The 23,546-nt window shown below is 34.0% G+C and overlaps 1 protein-coding gene and 1 long non-coding RNA gene across 2 annotated transcripts; one reads left to right on the top strand and one right to left on the bottom strand.

The window, feature by feature from the left end:
* Positions 1 to 163: 163 nt before the first annotated feature.
* On the bottom strand, positions 164 to 5,678 carry LOC121785594 (protein S-acyltransferase 8-like). Its single transcript, XM_042184063.1, has 5 exons — positions 5,291 to 5,678; positions 3,155 to 3,340; positions 2,040 to 2,345; positions 1,675 to 1,908; positions 164 to 1,027 (listed from the first exon to the last, which is right to left on the bottom strand). The coding sequence occupies exons 1-5, from the start codon at positions 5,327 to 5,329 to the stop codon at positions 548 to 550; spliced, it is 1,245 nt and encodes a 414-aa protein (XP_042039997.1). The 5' UTR covers positions 5,330 to 5,678; the 3' UTR covers positions 164 to 547.
* Positions 5,679 to 19,273: 13,595 nt separating this feature from the next.
* LOC121780361 lies at positions 19,274 to 20,297 on the top strand. The gene is made up of 2 exons (XR_006046001.1): positions 19,274 to 19,539; positions 20,001 to 20,297. It is a non-coding gene; the product is annotated as an uncharacterized LOC121780361 (long non-coding RNA).
* Positions 20,298 to 23,546: the final 3,249 nt, after the last annotated feature.

Here is a 23,546-nt window from a genome sequence, read left to right as displayed (position 1 = left end):
AATAAACGAAACACCAGAAAACTTTAATATTGTCAGGAAAATGGTATTTTTTGTGCAGTTTCAAGAATTGGTATTAATGTTAAGTATTCCTCATGCTTAATCTTTTACTGCTGGAAAATAACGCAATACATTCAACAAAATCATCTCGATTTACAACTGAAAATAGTTGATACAATGTTGATCGTGGTAAAGCCTTGAAATAAATATCTTGCCAAATCTATGTAAAAGTTAATTACACAAAGAATACCGATTCATAAAACCCACACGACTACAGACATCAAACAGATTGTTTGGGGAAAATACAAAAGTAAGAAACCTTCACATTTTTCATAAAAATAATAAAAAAAAGGTAAAGATTAGATTGGTCCAAGAAGGAGTAAGAGAAGAATGGTAGCACAAATCATAGCCTAAACAGGTAGTAAAAATGGATCATCTCGGCCTTGGATTCAATATAAGATGGCATTTCTTCCAATATCAAAATGCAAAGAGGAATATCCTTTGAATTTGCAAGTTTACCGCTTTATGTCCGGTGCCCGCCTACTGCTCTTCATTGGAATGCTTCTTTCGGAGTAACAAAGCTGCCCTCGTTTCCAATTTCCCAGTTACCACTTTGCCCCCGACTTGTGCGTCGCGTTGTTTCTAATCGCACGGCAGGGGGGCGTCTGTTTGAACCCAACACAGAATCTACTTCAGATAAATTGTGATGGGGCACATCGCTTCCTCTACTACGAATGTCTGCTTCAATGTCTTCAATGTTATGACGTTGCGAGATCTTCAAAAGATCTCCACCAATGTCTAAATCATCTTCCACCTTCATACGTCGGTCATCTCCCGTTTCCTCTGGCTCAGCATTGTCCCTTGAAGTAGGCATCGGTGGCCTCTGGGATTCCTCCTGCACCAAAGCTCGGAAGTTGTTCTTTGAAGGCTTCACCTTTGTACAAAATACTTCGAAAAAGTTGTTTAAGCAACCACGATTATAGACATTGATCCTGTTGTCAGCTCTGTACCGGAAGTTCTCATAGGTAGTCTGCAGCGAAAAACCCAACTTGTATTACTCTGAAGCATTTGCTCAATGCAAATTTCAATAATAAGACTAAAGATTCTCTATATTTATAGCTATCATCCAATTCATCCTTCCAAAACTGAATTTTTAAGTAATGAAATGGATAGAAAAGGCATACATATGGCACCAAGCATTTTCAGCAACTGATGTACGGAAAAGTAGGGACTTGATGATCCGATTGGGTTTTAAGATTATGTATTAAAGCTTTTACTCCCCCTCACATCAACGTTAAATGTACCCTCCAACTCGAATCGATCTAGTGGAGCAAATAAAGATTACTCCAAAGTCCAAACTACATGGCTGCAACAATATGCTGCGTGCACCCCTTTTTCCTCCTAGCTAGTTTTCTACCAATCGAATATTAACTGAGAAAGCATATTTTCATTTTTGCCTCAAAATCTAACCACCGGAAGATGATGCCTAACAAATAACCCTAAATAGGATCTCTCAAGTTTTATTTTCTTCAAAATAAAGTCAGCAAAGTGTCAGAAAGCAAGTGAAAGGACCAGCACTTATAAGATCAGCGTTAGAAACTGTGTCAAGTTTCAAATGATGATATTACAGTAGAAACAAGAAACTGAATCTCAGAATGTTAAAAATTGGAAGCAAACCTGATTTGTGCTTATTAGATAAAGGTGAAATCCAGTCAGCCCACCGACAAACCATAATGATATGAAACAGTAACCCATCAGAATCACAGATGCAGGAGATTCCTTCATTGCCTTCCACACAGTACCTTTATGATCATCCATCAAAACTTTGACATAGAAAGCTGATATTGAAAACACATAGATGCAAAGAAGTGCTGCCGAGGAAACGAAACAGAAGAAATAACGGTAGTTTCGCTGCACATTCAGTTGAAGAAAGGGAGAAAAAGAACAAATTAGGGCTGATTAGCTGCAATTTGAGAAATAAAATAGAAATTCAGAGTAAGGAAGGGAAGATAGGAATAACCAATTTGAACAAGATATCTTACCATTCCTATGCACTGGCCTACCCAAGGGCAGTGGTGATCAAAACGCTCGACACAATTATTGCAAATCGAGCAGTGTGAACAACGAGGAGGACGATATAACATACAAGTATCACAATATTTAACTCTGACAGGGAGCCCATTGACCATTACTTCTTTGGTTCGTGGGAACTGGAGGCTTGGTGTCTGCCTTCCGCCAACCTCCACTGATGCAGAATTATCATAATGAATATCTTCTTCTGGAGGATGTGAATTGCGTGGCACAATTCCGGGGTCTCGGGATGATGTTAGAAACAACAAGACTAGCACCTATATTAATCAATATAAGATAATCATAAGCCACAAAAATATTGCAACAGTACATAATCTCTTTGGATAGCCACATTGATCAAAAATGAAATATTGATGATAAAATGGTATAGATGATCAGTAAAGTATAAAAATTAACCACATTACTTGCTACCATAGAAATAGTGAGAAGAGTAAACGAAGTTCAGTCACCTAAAATGGGCATAAGTCCATGTAAATAAATCAAAGAAGCATAAAAGAAGCTACTTCTACGCATTCAAACAGCCTCCTTCCAAACTGACATATAGCCATGTGATGAGGTAATAAATTTAGGTTAACAAAGGAAATATCTAAAGACAAAATATTTAAAGGTTATTGGCTGCCATTGCAGCAAAAAGAATGCGCAGGCACCAAGTAGATAATACTTCAAAACCATAAGCAATGCCTTGGATCAAATATCAGAATCACAGAAACTGAGTATTGTCCAGGTATCCTAGAAATTTACCCAGGGAGTTGTAATGCTACAGTATACTCATTTGACAGGGTTAAGGTCGTATTCATTTAGTGGATCATTTTTCAGATAAATTATAAACCATATCTTCAGAACTTAATGGTCAAACACCAATCTATATCACAATGCTGTATTTTTTACAGCAAAGAGCAAACCCAAATTAATTAGCAATTCTGATTAGGGCCGACAAAATATCATATACTAGCAAAAAACCACCATCACAGATTATAAACCAAAATGCAGGAGGATGCATCCATTAGCAAACAATTTAGGACTTCCCATAATATTTACTAAATAACCAGGAGAGATAGGAACTAACATGAATGGTGAAGACTATAGCAGCTACAATGATTGCATATCCTGCATTATAGGATGAGAATTGATGCCGAAGATGCCTTGCAACAAAAATACAAAAGATAACGACAGGGGCGATGATCAACAATAAGGTGACAAGCAGTGATTTTGCATCAGGGCCGAAAATCAACCTCCCACACAGAAAAAAGATCTGCAGAAGATGCACATTAAATATGTTATCTACAAGTAAAATAACATACACGATCAAATATGCTAACATTTCCAATTTCAAATCCTCATAGTCAATGAGGAAGATGACCCTTTTCCATCATTTTTCAACACAAATGTAACCTTACATCACATACAAGTTCGTTTAGAAGTTCTGACTCTGTATGAAGGTAATAATTTGCATAAACAATTGGGCACATAAAAATCAGAAATAGATCTTACTACATCCCATATCATATGCTTCAATGGATATCCCTTGTTCCTGTTTAGTCCTATTTCATTCTAGAAGTTTCTTTCAAAGATTAGTTTAAAACAGTATAGCGTGTCACTACCGCAGGCAGAATGTTTCATAAGTGCGCAAAGGCATATGCATAAGAAATTTGCCAACAATGGATATGAATAGGCAAACAAGAACCCGGGTATTATAATCTGTGTCAGTGATATATATGCACCAAAACTTAGTCAATCATGGAAAGATAACAAAAGTCTAATGTGACAATGAATAATGCGGTGCAACAGATTTGGCCAAAATATTTAGTTCCACTTTAGAGATTTTGCACCAACTGTCAAAAGCCACCAGCATTATAAATTAACTTTCTTTTTTCAAATAAGAAAGTGAAGCACACAGTGGAAATACTAACACATGACTGCAAAGTTCGTACTTAAGCAATAGTACTATTTCAAAGATCTGAGGAGCAATCTTTGATATTACAGAATATAATGCTCAAAAAAGAAGTCTCATACATACATAAAAAAACAAAATAATGTCTGATGTTCCAGGTACTAAGAGCCCCGTTTAACATTAAATCTCGTCCTTAATTAGTAAGCAAAGTGGCATTCCATAATAACAGACCAAACATGAGTCACGGAACATCTTGATTCTGATAGGTACATCGTGAAGGTATAACAGCTACTTAAGGCAGATAGATTACTGAAGATCTCATCATCATCAATTGGTAACCAAAATAATATTATATGTTAGCCACCAAACTCCGCAAGCCTTCAGTATAATTTATACTATCTCATAAGGGGGCACTTGCATTGAGTGATAAGATAGATTGATAAAATATACGATTAAGTATTTGAAGGATAAGATGATCAAACAAGCTAAAAATTAAGCAATCCATCAAAGTAAACATAGGATTAGCTAGGATTATTTTTATTAATCCTTCATATCACTCAAAGTAAACAACCCCTGGAGGTATAAGATTAATATTAAGACATGTTACTGATTCTTAATTGTTTATTATCTTGCACAAACACCCAAATGGTTTAATTTTAGGTGAACTTAAGGAGCATATGATAAACATGAGCTATATGACAGTCATGTTATTGAAGCAGTTAAACCTCATAGTTGCACTACTAGTTAAAACATTCACTTGATCCATCACGAAAAGTAGACAGGGAGACACAGAAATCATCAAATCATGCATCATACATATGGATGCTGAAGAAAAAATAACTATCCTTGAGTCTTGACAGTTGAGAATTGTAACACGAGAACGGGAAAGTGGAAAAGATTCAACTATATACATCTCTACATGTATCCTCACACAATCAATCAAAGATTCAAAAGTGCATAAGTCAGTATCACAACAATGTCAAATTACGTACACCATAACTGCAAGATTAGTAATAGATGACAAATAATAACTTCACCAAATACAAAAAACAAGAACATCCTCTTAATATTCTAATAGATGCCAAATAATCACTTCATTAAAACAAACAACTTAAAAAGAGCAGTAGAAAAGCCACGAAAATTTGAAGCCAAAAAAAATTGGCTTGAGAACCAAGAATGAAACCAAATAGCCCTAATTTTAGCATGCCATCAGCTATCAAGCTAAGCTGAAAAAGGTAACCTCCCACAAAATTAAACAGACGCCCATAAAATTAAACTCAAGAAAATGAGAAAAAACGGAAGAAATCTCACATTGTTACCCTTCCATACTTGGTGCACGCGCTTAGCCATTCAGCACAAAAGGTACTAAAAAAGAACCCAGAGAAAAATACGACGCCGTTTGCCAGCTACGCCGGAAGCGAATCGAAGATTTCAAACTTGGACACTCTGCTCATCTCACAGAAACGGTGAGAGTGATCAATTGTCTGCTCCCACCGTTTTCTTGCTCTTTGTTCTTGTGCGTAATAATTAGAGGTTGAATTTGAAAATGCAGCGACTTTAATATGGGATTTTTTCGGGATTTTGAATAGTTGAGGGGTCTTCTTCTTCGTCTTGGCTCTTCTGATCTGTGAGGTTTTGGAGTTTTCAGGCTGCGAACTCAATTTTTACTGCATTTTTTATTTTTGGAATGTTTTTGGGAAAATGAGTTCTTTATTTTTCCCACTTTAATTTGACTTACCTAAATCAATACACTTTTTTATGGAATTTTGTGTCACTAACTATACAATTAACATATTCAATCAAAGAGGAATGGTTTGTGATTAGGTAATTTAATTTGGCAAATAAAAGATTTTGATGATTGATTAATTTGGCTCAATATTTAATATTGGCATCGAATTGGGAGTGACTATATAAGAGTGCCAATAATTAGGTTTAATTATCATTTAAATTATATTTTTTTGTTAATTTCTTATCATTTTTATATTTTTTAAAATTAAAATATAAAATTATTAACTTTTTTAGTCCTTTTACTGTAGTCAAATTCGAAACTAATACGAATGTGACAATAAAACAACGTTAGAAAATTACCGCATCATATTTGTGAGTGTTAGTTAAAATATGTCAATGTGACTAAATCCACATAGTTTTGTTATCATATTATTATTTTATTTTGTTATCGTTTTGGTTTTGATTATCTTGGGACGATTGCAAAAAATAAAAAAAAATTGTAATTTTATAGTATTTCAGTTTTAAATTATAGTAGTAACAAAGCAGCAAAGGGTTACTATACTATTTAAATGTGAATTTAATCGATAACCCATAGTAAATCATTGATAGTGTACGTAGCTTCATTTGAATAGGAATATTTCATACTTGATTCTAAGATTCTTGATGAAAACGAGTACTGATAGTATATGTATCAACAATGACATTGATCGAAGTCTAAAATATATATAGAGCTAAGTGGTAGACATGACATGAGAGTATGTTATGCAAATTTAAGAAATACTTAGTCATTTTGCAATAGTCACACTTGCAAAAATACTCATTGATATGGATAAAATCATAAAACAAATAAACAAAGTGTGTATTCGTGCAGCAATTCAATATTAACTAATACTATTACACAAACACATTTGTATAACTGTATTTATGTCATGTAACAGGATAAATTGAACCATAACACATAGTACATGAATACATCATATTTAATATAACCGCGCGTGTAATTGTTGTAATGGTAAAATTGGAAGTTTTATTTATTTATTTTAAAAGCATAAGAAGAGTCAATTTGTAGTGCGTATTTTTAATAAAAATGACTATTTTTAAATAAAAAATTTACTATTTTAGTTTCCAAAATCATGAGATTCACATAAGTCAACAAAATTTGTAATTTAAATACTATAATCATCTTATTTTACAAAATATTTTTTTTCTTTTTAGGTTAATATAAGTATATAACTCGGTAATCGATAAAGCGAAATAATCTTTTAGCTTATGAAAATGTAAATTCTTTTCAAATTCCTTTTGACTACCATCTTTTTCATTAATGTGCCTCACCAAATTAAAAATGGTTTTTTTGTTTTTTTTTTAAATAAAAAAAGGCTTTTGTTCCCAAAATATAAGGATCAAGTAGTGATGTAAATAGAAAGTAACGATTTTGCCAGCACAACTTATTTTAATATGTATGAAAAATAATTTTGTTAAAGTTATTTATAACATCATTGATTATTACTACTTTTTTTTATATAAAATACTCAATCTATTCCTTGTTAATAGAATTATTTTTCTATTTTGGAAAGTTCCAAGATAATTGCGTCATTTCTATTTTTGGCAAAATTATTCTCTCTTATTTTATTCACCATCCATTTAACACACTATTTTTAAATTTTGTGTCGAAGAGAAATACCTCTATTAACAACAAACATATGAAATAATTACTCCTTACTACCTTTTTTTTTCAGAATAATTGATTATTGTAATTGAGTAACAGCAGGTCTGCAGCTCCTGCTAATAAGCCTAAGAGCATCCACAACGGAGAGCATGTGCTCGTCCGCCCGTCCGTGCCAGCGTCGCGGAGGAGCTGTCCGCCGCTGCGCTCTTGCCATTGGCACGTCCGTGCCAGCGAGCAGGCTACGTGGCAGCGTGTGATTGGCCAACGGCATATCCGTTGGAAAATCATTTTTTTTAAAAAAAAAATCGAAAATAATACCAAAAAATAAAAAAAAATTATTTTCCCAATCCCAAAAAAATGGCCTTTTTTGCCTGTTTTCTGTATTTCCCCCCCCCCCCAAAATCATCTATAAATACACACATTCATCATCCATTTTTCACATCAAATCATCTCTAATTCATATTTTTCATACAACTTAATATCTACACCTTAATCTCTCACTCAAAACCTCAAATGGATTTCACCCATCTCATTGCGGAAGCGGAGCGCGAAGAACAAGAATACTACGAACAACATCATGCCGCTTATGAAGCATATGTCGCTACATCCTCCTCAACCAACTAGATCAACTCGCCGCTACATCCATCGTGACCGGAAGGGAGCCCACGAAAGGCTCGTTGCCGACTATTTTGCCCACCCGCCGCGGTTTCTGAAAGATTACTTTAGGCGTCGTTTTCGCATGTCAAAGCGCTTGTTTATGCGTATTGTCAACACAGTGTCCGCCCGTGTTGAATTCTTCCAAACAGGTCCAGATGCAGTCGGTCGGCAAAGTCTCTCGGCGTTGCAGAAGGGTACGTGTGCCATCCGACAACTCGCTACTGGGCAAACGACCGACCTCTTCGACGAGTATTTGCATGTCGGTGAGTCCACTGGAATCCTTTGTCTTAAAAATTTTTGCGAGGGCGTTCGTACAGCTTTCGATGATGAATTCCTTCGGGCACCCACCACCGATGATTGCCAACGGTTGCTTCGTCTTCACGAAACAGTCCATGGCTTTCCCGATATGCTTGGTAGCATTGACTGCATGCATTGGAGGTGGAAGAATTGTCCGACTGCTTGGAGGGGGCAACACTTAAGCGACCACAAAGGCGGCGGCCCAACACTTTTCCTTGAAGCGGTCGCCGACTACCGCCTATGGATTTGGCATGCATATTTCGGTGTTGCCGGATCCAACAACGACTTGAACGTGCTCTATTCTTCACCCATCTTCAATGATATGCTGAATGATGTAGCACCGGCGATCGACTTCACCGTCAACGGAAATGTATACCACATGGGTTACTATCTCGCCGATGGTATCTACACAAGGTGGTCGACTTTCGTGAAGACACTCAGCAACCCGCAAGACCCGAGACGGGTTCTTTTTGCGCAGCGTCAAGAGTCCGCGCGAAAAGATGTCGAAAGAGCCTTTGGGGTCCTTCAAGCCCGATTCAACATTGTGAAGGCCCCGTCTCGGCTGTGGTACGTGAAAAATATCACCGACATCATGTACACATGTATTATCTTACACAACATGATTATAGCCGACGAAGGACCGAGGGCGGCTAGCTTTCACGACGAGGATGAAGCCGGAAGCTCAAGCGCGAGGTCTCCCCCACGCCGAGGTGTGCATACGACGGTGGGTGAGAGGATCGAAACAAGGCGCACAATGCGCGATACCTGAACCCACGTTGAGCGACAAGAAGACCTAATCAAACACATTTTGGCGAAATTCAGCCACGAGTAGTGGTTTTTTTCATTTTAGGAGTTGAATTATGTATTTTTTTTATTGATTAGGAGTTTAATTATGTAATTTTTAATTTTTAGGATTTTAATTATGTAATTTTTATTTTTTAGGATTTTAATTATGTAATTTTTAATTTTTAATGTATTTTGTAATATTATTCCGGGTATTTTTAATGTATTTTAATTATGTGGAAATATTTTTATTTAAATTGAATAATGGAATGGTGGGACCCTTGTGCTCGTCCTTGCGGAAGAGCACGGATGTGAGTGTTGTGCTCTTGCCTAAGAGCAGGCAGAAAAAGTGGGGCCAGGCCCACATTCATGCTCGTTGGCAAGAGCACGGTTGTGGATGCTCTAACTAAGTAACTAATATATTCTTCACACTATATTTTAATTACTCCACTTTGCTAATAGTATGTACGTAATATTAATAAGGTCTTATTAGGTTGAAAATTAATAACGGATAACTATTTTAACACCCTAAGTTATGAATGTCAATACGAAGATATTTGTATGTCAATTAAATGTAGTTGACATACATATATCTTTTGTTCATATAATTATCAATTATTTAAGTTATGAATGTCAATACTAAGATATTTGTATGTCAATTAAATGTAGTTGACATACATATATCTTTTGTTCATATAATTGTCAATTATTAATATAAGATAGTTATAAATTGATCATATCCTATATGTATTATACATATTTGAATTTTATTTATATAATAAAATTATATGGAGTTATACCTAACCCACACCTCCCGAATTATTATTTATATAATGAATATATTAGAGTTTAGACGCCAACAATATATTAGGTATTTTTTATGACAACATAAGCTTACACAATGGCTATTGGTCCAAATTGAATTTGAAAAATGAGAGAGAAACTTTCTATTTGTTCTTCTACCTATATTTTATTAGCAACTGGAGTATGAGATTTAATCATTTTAATTTGTTAATTTGATAGATATAATTCTGGATAAAGTTGATGTATACAATCAAACTCTACAGTGTCTTAATATTTAAAAACAAATAGTAGGAGTAGTATATTAATGTGTGTCTATTTAAATATATTAAAAATGTACCTCCCATATATTTACAAGTAAATAGATTTGATCTTATGATCATACTTTAGTAATATTTGAGAATATAAAAATTTTGGAGTTGATAAGACCTAGTATATATTTAGAGATACACTCACCTGCGAGATGTGCTGCCCATTTGCAAGCTCATAAATATTTTTACCATTAATCACCCTAATCAATAGTTAATTATCCTAATTAAAGTTTAATCGTTACTATTAATATCTTAATTTCTACAATCAATGCATTTTTAATGGCGTCCTGTATGGGTTTTAAAAAAAGGGTAGTGATAAATTAACAAAAATAGTATATATTTAGGTATTTTACATTTACAATAAATTTATGATATTTAGATATTTTAGGTATTTTACATTTACAATAAATGTATGATATTTAAGCAATTTAATGTGTTACAGAATTACCCTTGTATGCTGATTTAAGAAAATTAAGTTTTCCATAACCTAACGTTCACACATTTAGGAAATAAGTTACTTCATCTTCATAATCAATTGTGTAGATAACATATAGTTGCACAATTTCTTTTACTATTAACAAAAATGAGGATATTTACGCAAACCCACTTAATTTCTTAGTGTTACCATTGGACGAAATAATCATAGTCATTCATATAAAATTATTTATTATTAAATAATTTTTAAAATTTCAAGTTATAAAAACGACTATATACCTATATACCTAATTTCTTAATATTATCATCCAACAATTTAATCATAGTCATTCACATCCAAATATTTTATTATTAAATAATTTATATTTCTAATTATAAAAAATGACTACATTATATATCCTTAATTTCTTAGTGTTATCATCCAAAAAAATAATACTCCTACTTCGCATCTAAGTATATTATTATTAAATAATTCTTAAAATTCTAAGTTATAAAAAATGACTACTTACACGTATACTAAATTTCTTTAGCGTTATAATCCAATAGTTTAATAATAGACTTTCACATCCAATTATTTTATTATTAAATAATTTTTAAATTTAAAAAATGACAATATGCATATGCATATATACTTAATTTCTTAGTCTTATCATCAAACCTAATAATCATAGTCATTTGCATCCAATTATTTTATTATTGAATAATTGTTAAATTTCTAAATTATAAAAAATGATACATGCATATATACTAGATTTCTTAGTGTTATCATTTTAAGAAATACTACTTCGCATCTGATTATTTTACTATTAAATTAGTTCTTAAAATTATACACTATAAAATGAATACATGCATATATATACTTAATTTCTTAGTGTTCTCATACAACAATTTGCATGTACTCATTTTTAAAATTTTAAATTTCTAAATTATAAAAATAACTATATTGCATATGTACCTAATTTCTTAATATTACCGTCAAATGAAATTATCATAATTATTCACATTCAATTATTTTAAAATTCCAATATATAAAAATGACTACATAATTATATAGTATTTAATTTCTTAGTATTACATCGCATCTGATTATTTTACTATTAAATTAGTTCTTAAAATTGTAAACTATAAAAATGAATATATGCATGTATTGTCACGACCGCATTTTCTAAGGATAGAAAACACGGTTGATCGCGACTAGGGGAGGGTTAAAGAAGCGGGGAAGAAAGGGGAAGAAAGGGGAAAAACATCAAAACTCGACCATAGCTCCAAACCAATGGGAATAGCTCGAAATAAAATCAGAGTTTTGAACAAAATAGACTTGAGTCTTTAAGATGCACAACGGAAGCAAATGAACGCGGTTCCCTGTATGAAGACATGAACCTCCGAGAGTCAAAATCTGACTGAATTAAATGTCTTGTCTCAATAGCACTTCCTCTACCACTTCGCTGCTCAACCTGCACATTTAGAAATATATGCATGGCTGAGTACAAAAAGTACTCAGTGAACACATTGCCGAAAATTACACATATACATTTGAAAACATTGTCAAGCCATCATCACAGTAATACTCGGGGTTTTATTGAAAAGACCCGAGCTTACTAAAAATATCACATTGGGCCCTTTTTTCCTGTACTTAGCCATATCCGTTCACATTGTGCCGTCGAGATGGTGTTCTCTCACGGTCACATTCTCTGCCCATCATGTCAGAGGTATCCTTGTGCCGGGAAGGTGGCCACCTTCCTCGGTCACCTGCTCTGCCCAACATGTCAGAGGTAGCTTGTGTACACTAGTCCGAGCGGGGACACCACCCTCACTGGGACCCGAATTCGACTTATATCATCATTCATAATTCACTTGGCCAACAGATAGGCATCATACACAAAACATTTATGGCAAGACAACATCTTTAATAATCACGAACATGTGTTCGTGTTTTCATAAAATACGATTTGTATTTTTTTAGTATAAGAAAGCTCACCTCGTTCGCTTAAAACTCCTTAATTTGAATCTTTCGTTCCGACTCCACCCTTAACTCACGGAGATAGCCTTTTGAAAACAAACAACGTACTTAATAGAAATTCACATACTTATAGAAATGCATGCCCCTACTTTATTTCTTTTATCATTTGCTCACCGTTAGAAAATTTTAGAAACTTGCATATTAATTAAATTGGGAAATTTAATTAATAGCACTTCCTTATTATACTTAATTATTTCTGTGACTTGAGAACATCGTCTTCCTCTTTCTTTCCATTTCCTTAGCGGCCGCCCGAGGCGTCGCGGGGCGATGCCGGTCGGCCGCTTACGCGCATAATTCCTTCGTTAGCTCCTCGTATTTTCCACCATAATGTCGAATTAGTTCCCAAAATTATATAAGCGCGTAACCGAATTATCACAAGTATTTCCCCTCGCAATTATATTTATTTTGAAACTTGGGGTAAATTATTCATACTTCAAAATTATTTCGGAATTTAATTAAATAATTCCTAAAAAAAATTATTCAATCCGATGATTAACTTATCGTAATAATTTCCCACCGTGTTTATATTTATTTCGGCCTTGGAAATATTCTAAAATTAATAATACAATTCCCCACAATTAATTCAATTATCAACCCAATGATTTATTTACAAAACCCAAATTCTCCACCTTATCTCTCAAATTAAAATTCTAAAGCCCCAAAACAATTTAAGTGGAGCCCAACTTAAATAGATCATCCAATTAATTTATTAAGCCCAGAAATTAATTAAATCCGAAAATGGGCCTCACACTCACTATGTATTGCAGCCCCAAGACAATTTGAAGGGAAATTGGACTCGAATTTATTTCGCAAAGCCTATTCTAATTATATTCATGGCCCAAAACCTTTAATTCATTAGCCCAAGTTAAAACTAGCCCAAATTAAGAAATCCTAAGTTAAAACCTAAGTCTTTCTTCTTCCTCCCTCATTCAACAAAATGCACAGCCTCTCTCCCTCTCTTCTCTCCCTCTTCTCTCTTCCTTACGCCGCCGCCGTTGCTACCGCGGATCCGCCACCGCCGTCATGCAGAGACAGCGGCTTCGCCGCCCTCCTCCGGCAGTACGGTTGTCTCCGTACAACAGTAGATCGGTGCTCCCTTCCTCCTCATCCCTCTCTCTTCTCTCTCCTCTTCACCGTCGCGCCACCATCGCCGCTGTGGATCGCCGCCGTCGCGGAGGATCTCCCCCTCTCCAGCCGCCGACGCCGATATCCGAGAGGTAAGGAATGATATTTATTATTCTTTTTGTTAACTACTCCATCCTATATCTTCTAAGTTCCAACCTTTATTTAAAAAAAATCTGTGTTCTTTGGTGATGGGGCAGCAGATTTTTGTGTAAGTTAAATCTCTGTGTTCGAAATTGTTATTTCTATAATCTTTGCTATAATTGTAAACTACTAGATTTTTGGCAGATTCTAATGTAATTTGTTGGGGGTGGCAGATTCATCTTTTAAGATAAGTTCCTATCATTAATTGAGAAACTGCCATTTATGTCATAGCAACTATGTTCTTGATTGGTTATATTACCTACTTGCAACATCTTGAATATTGTAGCTATGTTCTTCAAGACTAAGTTTGTCTACATGTACGGTTTTAATATGTGGATAACTGAGTTGTGGTACTTACTTTTGTTTAATTGTGAAAAGGAGTTGCTGAATTTGCTTTCTCCTCTTGCTTCAGCTTTGTTGGAAGAATGATTGTGGAGTAAATGTTTATGTGGAGTTTGTGAAGAGAATTTAGGACATGTTGTGCTGATGGTGATGTGTTATAGTGAAGAAAGTAATTTATATAGGAGTACATGTACATAAAAGAAAGTGGCGTATATAAGAAAGTGAAGAAAGTGATTTGTATATAAGATGCAAGCGGATACATGTATCTCCTAATAATATTGTTTGTCAGTAATGATATCAATTGTGTCAGAGGGTATGATTTCTTCTGCAATCTATTAATGTAGTACTTAATGCTTTGTCTGAAAAATATCGGCCCCCTTTTTTTTTAAATTTTTTTTATTTATTTATTAAAATAATTATTTGAGTATTTGTTCACTTAATTTGGTGTAGGTATAATCGGTTCAAGTTCGTGGCCGTCCGTGTTGAAGTACCCGATTTTCTTAGAACGCATGATGTATAGATTAAATTTTGTTGGACTTTTTAGTTGGATGTATCGGACATTAAAATTTTAAATTTTGAGATCTTATTTATTTATTTATTTAAATTTATTGTATTCATATAGGTGGAATATATTTACGTGTTCTATTCACTTTCCTATCGTCAAACAAACAACAACAACAATCTATCGTGGCTCGGATTTAATCGCACAAAAGTTACTTATTTAGATAATTGAGCTATTAATATTGATTATAATAATATCGGCTTAGCGGGTCGTTACATTCTACCCCTCTTAAAAGAAATTTCGTCCCGAAATTTAGGATGTATTTAGACAAAAAGCTTGGGATATTTCTCGTTCATTTTCTCTTCTAGCTCACATGTTGCTTCTTCTTGTCCGTTTTTTTTTTCTGCAGTGGTCAATGTCTTGCCTCCCATGAGGAAATATTCGAATCGTTCTTGCTTTTTGTAGGCTCCAAGGTAGCCATGAAAATAAAATGATTATAAGTATTTCAATTACGTGAGTGTTTGGTCCACCACAAACTTTCACCAGTAGCTTGCTACAAAGGTTTTTCTGAAGTGCAAAGACTAGGCTCAATTGGGCTCATTATGCTCATTCCCGGAAAAGAAAAGATACAACTTCAAAGGGCTTAAGCTATACCCATAGAACTTGAGAATTTCATTGTGGGAAGAGCTTGCTAGATGGAATAAATTGCGAAAGTGAGGGTAAGATGAATAGAATGCAGATGTCAACAATAGGTTGCCAATAATATAATCAAAATGAACAATGAAGTAGAAAAGTTCAAGTATCCTCAGATGATAACATGAAGACCTGAGATGGTTGGTCACAAATGGATTTGAAAAGGATAGGAAAAACAAACAATTGCAATTTTGCTCAACAACACTGTGATAGAAGATCATATCAACGGAATTTATAGAGTTTATAAGCAGTTCAGGGAAACTAACTAATAAAGAGGGCAACAAGAGGAAACTAGCCAAGGGAGAAGCAATGTGCCAGCTTTAACATGGAGCTTGCAGAAAAGCTCAGATCAAGAGACAACAGTCATATTTGAATTCAAAAGATGAGAGTACTCATGTAAAACAAAGAGCTTGTCAACAACTATGTCTGAAAATACAAATGGTCAATTTAAAATGTTTAAGGTCTCACCAGATGACTGCTCTAATACAGTAGGACTGAAAATGATTGGGCCCAAGTGAATTTGAGAAAGAAGAATAACAAGGAACTACCCTTTTGGGTCAACAATATCGTGATACTATATCACGTTAACGAATTCACAAAGTTTATAATCATTTCAAGGAAATTTACTAGTAGAGAAGACAATCAGAGCAAACTAGTTCAGGGAGAGAGCAAATTGCTTTAGACCTGGAGTTGCTGAAGAGCTTAAAGAATGATGGAATAATTGTAGTGGAATTAATAAGAGGGAATTACTCATATAAAATAAAGAGCTTGTCAAGAAGCACTTTTGAGAACAAAAAGGTCCACTAATGATCTTTGAGGAATATATCATTGAAAAGACAATTGTTGAGGGAAACATGTTCATTCTGAAAGCTATAAATAAAGCAGCTCCGAGTATAAGAGTTTGTTGGCAAGAATTCAAAGAGTCAAAGTATTGCTTTTATACAGAACGAGTAAAGAAGGGCCGTAGTGACTGGAGGTTATCAGAAAACATGAGAGAGTAAGCTCAAAACTGAAAGTGATTCACAACCTTGACATAGAAGAGGGAAAGTAATGGCACATTACCTTGCAAAAGGAGTCATTTAAGTTCTTAATTCAACAAAAGGTATTTTGATCAAGAGGAAAACGAGAAAATGAAATTCATGCGAATCCAAGTAAGCGTTGCTGATGAATCTTCCTGGTTAACTACGATGGTGATACTCCCTTGTTTAATTCTTCATAGAGAATGGTAACTGAGTTATGAGAAACTTTCGTCACAAGCTACTTTCACCTTACGATCACGTCAGATGACCATAGGTGAGGATTATGACTCCTTGGTACTCTCGGTTCGTCAGAACGCTCATCCTCGTAACACACCGTTTCTGTTTACTTTTTATTGTAGAGATAGGTTCTTTCTTATCCCGTCCTTTTCTTTTCGTCGCTCGGGAAAGCGAGAAATGTTCATACTGTACTTCTAAGTTCGAGTTCATATTGTGTTCTAGAAGGAACGCATAACTAAGTATTATAAGTTCTTGGAAATTTCGATTTCCCCATACTAGCAACATGATTTAATGACTACTCAAAAAGAAATATCATTTCACAAACTCGAAAAGAGACATCATTTCAACAATTGGTACCAGACTCGTATACTTTATACTTTCATATTTCAGTACCTTTTTCCATTTAGCCAAGAAAAGACATACTAACTCTTTCTTTAAGCATGCTTCCAAATCAAGAAACATCAACTCTTTCTTTAAACTTGGTATTTTCATCTTTTCACTCAAATTAACTGCATGAGCTATTTGTCCATTTCAAACTTTTAAATATCTTGACTTTCTTTTGAAAAAAAAGCAAGTTACCTTTTTTTCTCGTTGAGCGCGATGGGAGGGAAGTGCTAAGAGCATTTTCATCGATTAGACAGTCTAGTGGAACAAGGCTGGACCAAAGATTTTCAAAGAAGACTCTCGGTTCAGAGCGAGGAAGAATGCTCTGATACCACTCTGTCACGACCGCATTTTCTAAGGATAGAAAACACGGTTGATCGCGACTAGGGGAGGGTTAAAGAAGCGGGGAAGAAAGGGGAAAAACATCAAAACTCGACCATAGCTCCAAACAAATGGGAATAGCTCGAAATAAAATCAGAGTTTTGAACAAAATAGACTTGAGTCTTTAAGATGCACAACGGAAGCAAATGAACGCGGTTCCCTGTATGAAGACATGAACCTCCGAGAGTCAAAATCTGACTGAATTAAATGTCTTGTCTCAATAGCACTTCCTCCACCACTTCGCTGCTCAACCTGCACATTTAGAAATATATGCATGGCTGAGTACAAAAAGTACTCAGTGAACACATTGTCGAAAATTACACATATACATTTGAAAACATTGTCAAGCCATCATCACAGTAATACTCGGGTTTTATTGAAAAGACCCGAGCTTACTAAAAATATCACATTGGGCCCTTTTTCCTGTACTTAGCCATATCCGTTCACATTGTGCCGTCGAGATGGTGTTCTCGCACGGTCACCTTCTCTGCCCATCATGTCAGAGGTATCCTTGTGCCGGGAAGGTGGCCACCTTCCTCGGTCACCTGCTCTGCCCAACATGTCAGAGGTAGCTTGTGTACACTAGTCCGAGCGGGGACACCACCCTCACTGGGACCCGAATTTGACTTATATCATCATTCATAATTCACTTGGCCTAGCCAACAGATAGGCATCATACACAAAACATTTATGGCAAGACAACATCTTTAATAATCACGAACATGTGTTCGTGTTTTCATAAAATACGATTTGTATTTTTTTAGTATAAGAAAGCTCACCTCGTTCGCTTAAAACTCCTTAATTTGAATCTTTCGTTCCGACTCCACCCTTAACTCACGGAGATAGCCTTTTGAAAACAAACAACGTACTTAATAGAAATTCACATACTTATAGAAATACATGCCCCTACTTTATTTCTTTTATCATTTGCTCACCGTTAGAAAATTTTAGAAACTTGCATATTAATTAAATTGGGAAATTTAATTAATAGCACTTCTTTATTATACTTAATTATTTCTGTGACTTGAGAACATCGTCGCCCTCTTCCTTTCCATTTCCTTAGCGGCCGCCCGAGGCGTCGCGGGGCGATGCCGGTCGGCCGCTTACGCGCATAATTCCTTCGTTAGCTTCTCGTATTTTCCACCATAATGTCGAATTAGTTCCCAAAATTATATAAGCGCGTAACCGAATTATCACAAGTATTTCCCCTCGCAATTATATTTATTTTGAAACTTGGGGTAAATTATTCATACTTCAAAATTATTTCGGAATTTAATTAAATAATTCCTAAAAAAAATTATTCAATCCGATGATTAACTTATCGTAATAATTTCCCACCGTGTTTATATTTATTTCGGCCTTGGAAATATTCTAAAATTAATTATACAATTCCCCACAATTAATTCAATTATCAACCCAATGATTTATTTACAAAACCCAAATTCTCCACCTTATCTCTCAAATTAAAATTCTAAAGCCCCAAAACAATTTAAGTGGAGCCCAACTTAAATAGATCATCCAATTAATTTATTAAGCCCAGAAATTAATTAAATCCGAAAATGGGCCTCACACTCACTATGTATTGCAGCCCCAAGACAATTTGAAGGGAAATTGGACTCGAATTTATTTCGCAAAGCCTATTCTAATTATATTCATGGCCCAAAACCTTTAATTCATTAGCCCAAGTTAAAACTAGCCCAAATTAAGAAATCCTAAGTTAAAACCTAAGTCTTTCTTCTTCCTCCCTCATTCAACAAAATGCACAGCCTCTCTCCCTCTCTTCTCTCCCTCTTCTCTCTTCCTTACGCCGCCGCCGTTGCTACCGCGGATCCGCCACCGCCGTCATGCAGAGGCAGCGGCTTCGCCGCCCTCCTCCGGCAGTACGGTTGTCTCCGTACAACAGTAGATCGGTGCTCCCTTCCTCCTCATCCCTCTCTCTTCTCTCCCCTCTTCACCGTCGCGCCACCATCGCCGCTGTGGATCGCCGCCGTCGCGGAGGATCTCCCCCTCTCCAGCCGCCGACGCCGATATCCGAGAGGTAAGGAATGATATTTATTATTCTTCTTGTTAACTACTCCATCCTATATCTTCTAAGTTCCAACCTTTATTTAAAAAAAATCTGTGTTCTTTGGTGATGGGGCAGCAGATTTTTGTGTAAGTTAAATCTCTGTGTTCGAAATTGTTATTTCTATAATCTTTGCTATAATTGTAAACTACTAGATTTTTGGCAGATTCTAATGTAATTTGTTGGGGGTGGCAGATTCATCTTTTAAGATAAGTTCCTATCATTAATTGAGAAACTGCCATTTATGTCATAGCAACTATGTTCTTGATTGGTTATATTACCTACTTGCAACATCTTGAATATTGTAGCTATGTTCTTCAAGACTAAGTTTGTCTACATGTACGGTTTTAATATGTGGATAACTGAGTTGTGGTACTTACTTTTGTTTAATTGTGAAAAGGAGTTGCTGAATTTGCTTTCTCCTCTTGCTTCAGCTTTGTTGGAAGAATGATTGTGGAGTAAATGTTTATGTGGAGTTTGTGAAGAGAATTTAGGACATGCTATGCTGATGGTGATGTGTTATAGTGAAGAAAGTAATTTATATAGGAGTACATGTACATAAAAGAAAGTGGCGTATATAAGAAAGTGAAGAAAGTGATTTGTATATAAGATGCAAGCGGATACATGTATCTCCTAATAATATTGTTTGTCAGTAATGATATCAATTGTGTCAGAGGGTATGATTTCTTCTGCAATCTATTAATGTAGTACTTAATGCTTTGTCTGAAAAATATCGGCCCCCTTTTTTTTAATTTTTTTATTTATTTATTAAAATAATTATTTGAGTATTTGTTCACTTAATTTGGTGTAGGTATAATCGGTTCAAGTTCGTGGCCGTCCGTGCTGAAGTACCCGATTTTCTTGGAACGCATGATGTATAGATTAAATTTTGTTGGACTTTTTGGTTGGATGTATCGGACATTAAAATTTTAAATTTTGAGATCTTATTTATTTATTTATTTAAATTTATTGTATTCATATAGGTGGAATATATTTACGTGTTCTATTCACTTTCCTATCGTCAAACAAACAACAACAACAATCTATCGTGGCTCGGATTTAATCGCACAAAAGTTACTTATTTAGATAATTGAGCTATTAATATTGATTATAATAATATCGGCTTAGCTGGTCGTTACATGTATATACTTAATTTCTTAGTGTTGTCATACAACAATTTACATGTACTCATTTTTAAAATTTTAAATTTCTAAATTATAAAAATGACTATATTGCATATGTACCTAATTTCTTAATATTTCCATCAAATGAAATTATCATAATTATTCACATCCAATTATTTTAAAATTCCAATATATAAAAATGACCACATAATTATATAGTATTTAATTTCTTAGTATTACATCCAACGAAATTATGATAGTATTTCACATCTAATTATTTTATTATTAAATATTTCTTAAAATTATAATTTGTAAAAACGACTACCATGCATATATACTTAATGTCTTAGCCTCATTATCCAACAATTTAACCATAGTCATTCACATCGAATTATTTTATTATTAAATATATTGAAATTTTAGATTATAAAAATTTTAAAATTTTAGATTATAAAAATGACTACATGCATGTATACTTAATTTCTTAGTTGTTACTTTCAAACGAAATAGTCACAGTCTTCACATCTAATTATTAAATAATTTTTATAATTCCAAGTTATAAATATGATTGCATGAATATATTCTTAATTATTGAGTGTTATGATCATCAAACGAAATAATCATAGTTATTTGCATTCAATTAATTTATTATTTTCTTAATTTATAATTATAAAAATGACTACCGTGTATACTTAATTTCTTAGTTTTCTCAACCAATTAAATTATATTAATATTTCACATCTAATATTTTATTAATATTAAATAATTCTTAAAATTCTAAATGATAAAAACGACTATATGCGTATATACTTAATATATTAATGTTATCATCCAATAAATTAATAATTATATTCAAATTTAATTATTTGATTATTAAATAATTCTTAATGTTTTAGACAAATAATATTGTTATCATTCAATTGCTTAATGTTACCTCAAATTAATAATATTTTCCTAAATACGTTGCGCAGTTTTTTTTTTTTTTTGCAGTAATCATCTAAACTTAATAATTTTCATATTTCCAAATATAATCCATATGATTTGATATTGATTCAACTTTACAAATATAACAAATGGGTAAATAAGTAAAGGTATAGTAGTTAACAAAAAAAAACGGTTTAAATAAAAATCGGTTTAAATTTAAGAGCATTTTGTATATACAAATTTTGTTAATCTTTACTCTCCTATATTTTCATTATCCTTTTAAAATTGATATTTTTTTGAACTAGTGTAATTCAGAAGAGAAGAAAATTATACTAGTACAAGGACTACCCACAATATTTTAATTTTTATTTCCTAAAATTTTTAGAGAAAGAGATAGAAAGAAGATATGACATAAAGTGATTGAAAAAGTGAAGATAATATCATTTTAGGTACTCAAACTATAAGAAAATATCATATTTAGTACTCAGAGAAAGATAAAGAAAATATCAAATCCAGTACCTAGATATGAAAGTCCAAAAATACCCTTCATGCCTTGGGGGCATTTTAAGTGCAAAATTATGATGAATAGTGAAAAAGTATAAAAAATGTGATTACACCTTAGTTCAGGGATTACCCACGATATTTTTATAGTTTAGGTTCTATTTGCGTGCAAAACGCATAGTTCATAGACCATTTGTGCGGTTCACTCTTTTTTGAATTAATCGAGTATAAATATGTCTGGTGCGTAGTTCACTCTTTTTTCAATTAATCTTAATCATGTATAAATATGTGTGGTGCATAGTTCACTCTTTTTACAATTAATCGCATATAAATATGCCTAGAGTGCATCCCCTATATTTTACTATTTTTTTGCTCTGAAATCCACAAATTCTAGAATTAGAAGTCATTTCTTAGTTTTTAGTTTTTACTCTATTTTTTTGTTAGTTACTTCATTGCTTTTACAGATTTCATAATCTTGTTTCACGTAATTAACTTGCTCAATTTATTTCATTTACTCTTTAGTATATTTCTTTTATTAATTGAAAAAGACTCAAATTGGCATGCGAGAGCAAATATTGAGACAAGCAAGTGAAAAAACAAAAATAAAAAACCAAAAAGTGAAAAACACAATAGCATCCCAACCAAACAAACAAGGCAAACTAACACCAACATCATATATAGCCTAAAAACACAAGGAACAACAACAAAGGTAAAACACAAGCAAAGGCCATTGGTTGGAAACCGGAGACACAAACTTGGTATCGATCTTCACTCCAAAATCTGATATTGTTCTCTTGGTCGATAGACAACTCCGTTTTGGAGGAGATTTGGACATCCACTTCTATTTCACAACGTAAGCACCCAAAAAGTCTTCTCTATTTGGTCTTCTAGTTTGGCTCTAAACTTTGAAAATTTTATTATGTATGTTTCAAAACAACCAAAATATGATACAAAACATAGAGATTCAGGTCTTTTTATCAATCAGGTCCATAAGGAGGTACATTGATATGTTCCATCAATCACAATAGTACCTAGTACCGCAATTGACTTGAGATTCTGTAGCTAGAAATAATATGCTCCAACAACTTCGGCTCCTCATTGCAAAAGAAGCATCGATCATCCTCAATTCATGCTATGCAACATTTGATCAATATATGTTTGGCATTGAGTTTTCCTTACAATATGAACAATACATGCATTTATACACTCTTGGTGGTACGAGATTTCTCCAAGCGAGGATCCTCTCATCCTTCAAATTCTAAGTGACCCGGGGGATAAACTTAGACACTGAGAAAACCAAAGATTTGTGATACGACCACACTAATTCATCCATCGTGTTTTTCCTCAACTCGATTCGATTCACTTCATAGTAAAGATTCATTAGGAGTTCATCTTCCCAGGCAAAGAGTTGTTCAGAAATTCAAGTATTGA

This window comes from Salvia splendens, chromosome 2 (assembly GCF_004379255.2).
Source record: "Salvia splendens isolate huo1 chromosome 2, SspV2, whole genome shotgun sequence".
Classification (NCBI taxonomy): domain Eukaryota; kingdom Viridiplantae; phylum Streptophyta; class Magnoliopsida; order Lamiales; family Lamiaceae; genus Salvia; species Salvia splendens.
Note: the sequence above shows the minus strand (reverse complement) of the source record. Positions and strands in the feature narration are given on the sequence as shown.

Bases quoted from the DNA above. Each gene is read 5' to 3' on its own strand.
- LOC121785594 (XM_042184063.1), bottom strand. From the start codon at position 5,329: ATGGCTAAGCGCGTGCACCAAGTATGGAAGGGTAACAAT. The intron at 2,346-3,154 runs GTTAGTTCCTAT...TGATTAATATAG, and splicing joins CTATAGTCTTCACCATTCAT to GTGCTAGTCTTGTTGTTTCT. The intron at 1,028-1,674 runs GTTTGCTTCCAA...TTTTCGCTGCAG, and splicing joins ATCTAATAAGCACAAATCAG to ACTACCTATGAGAACTTCCG.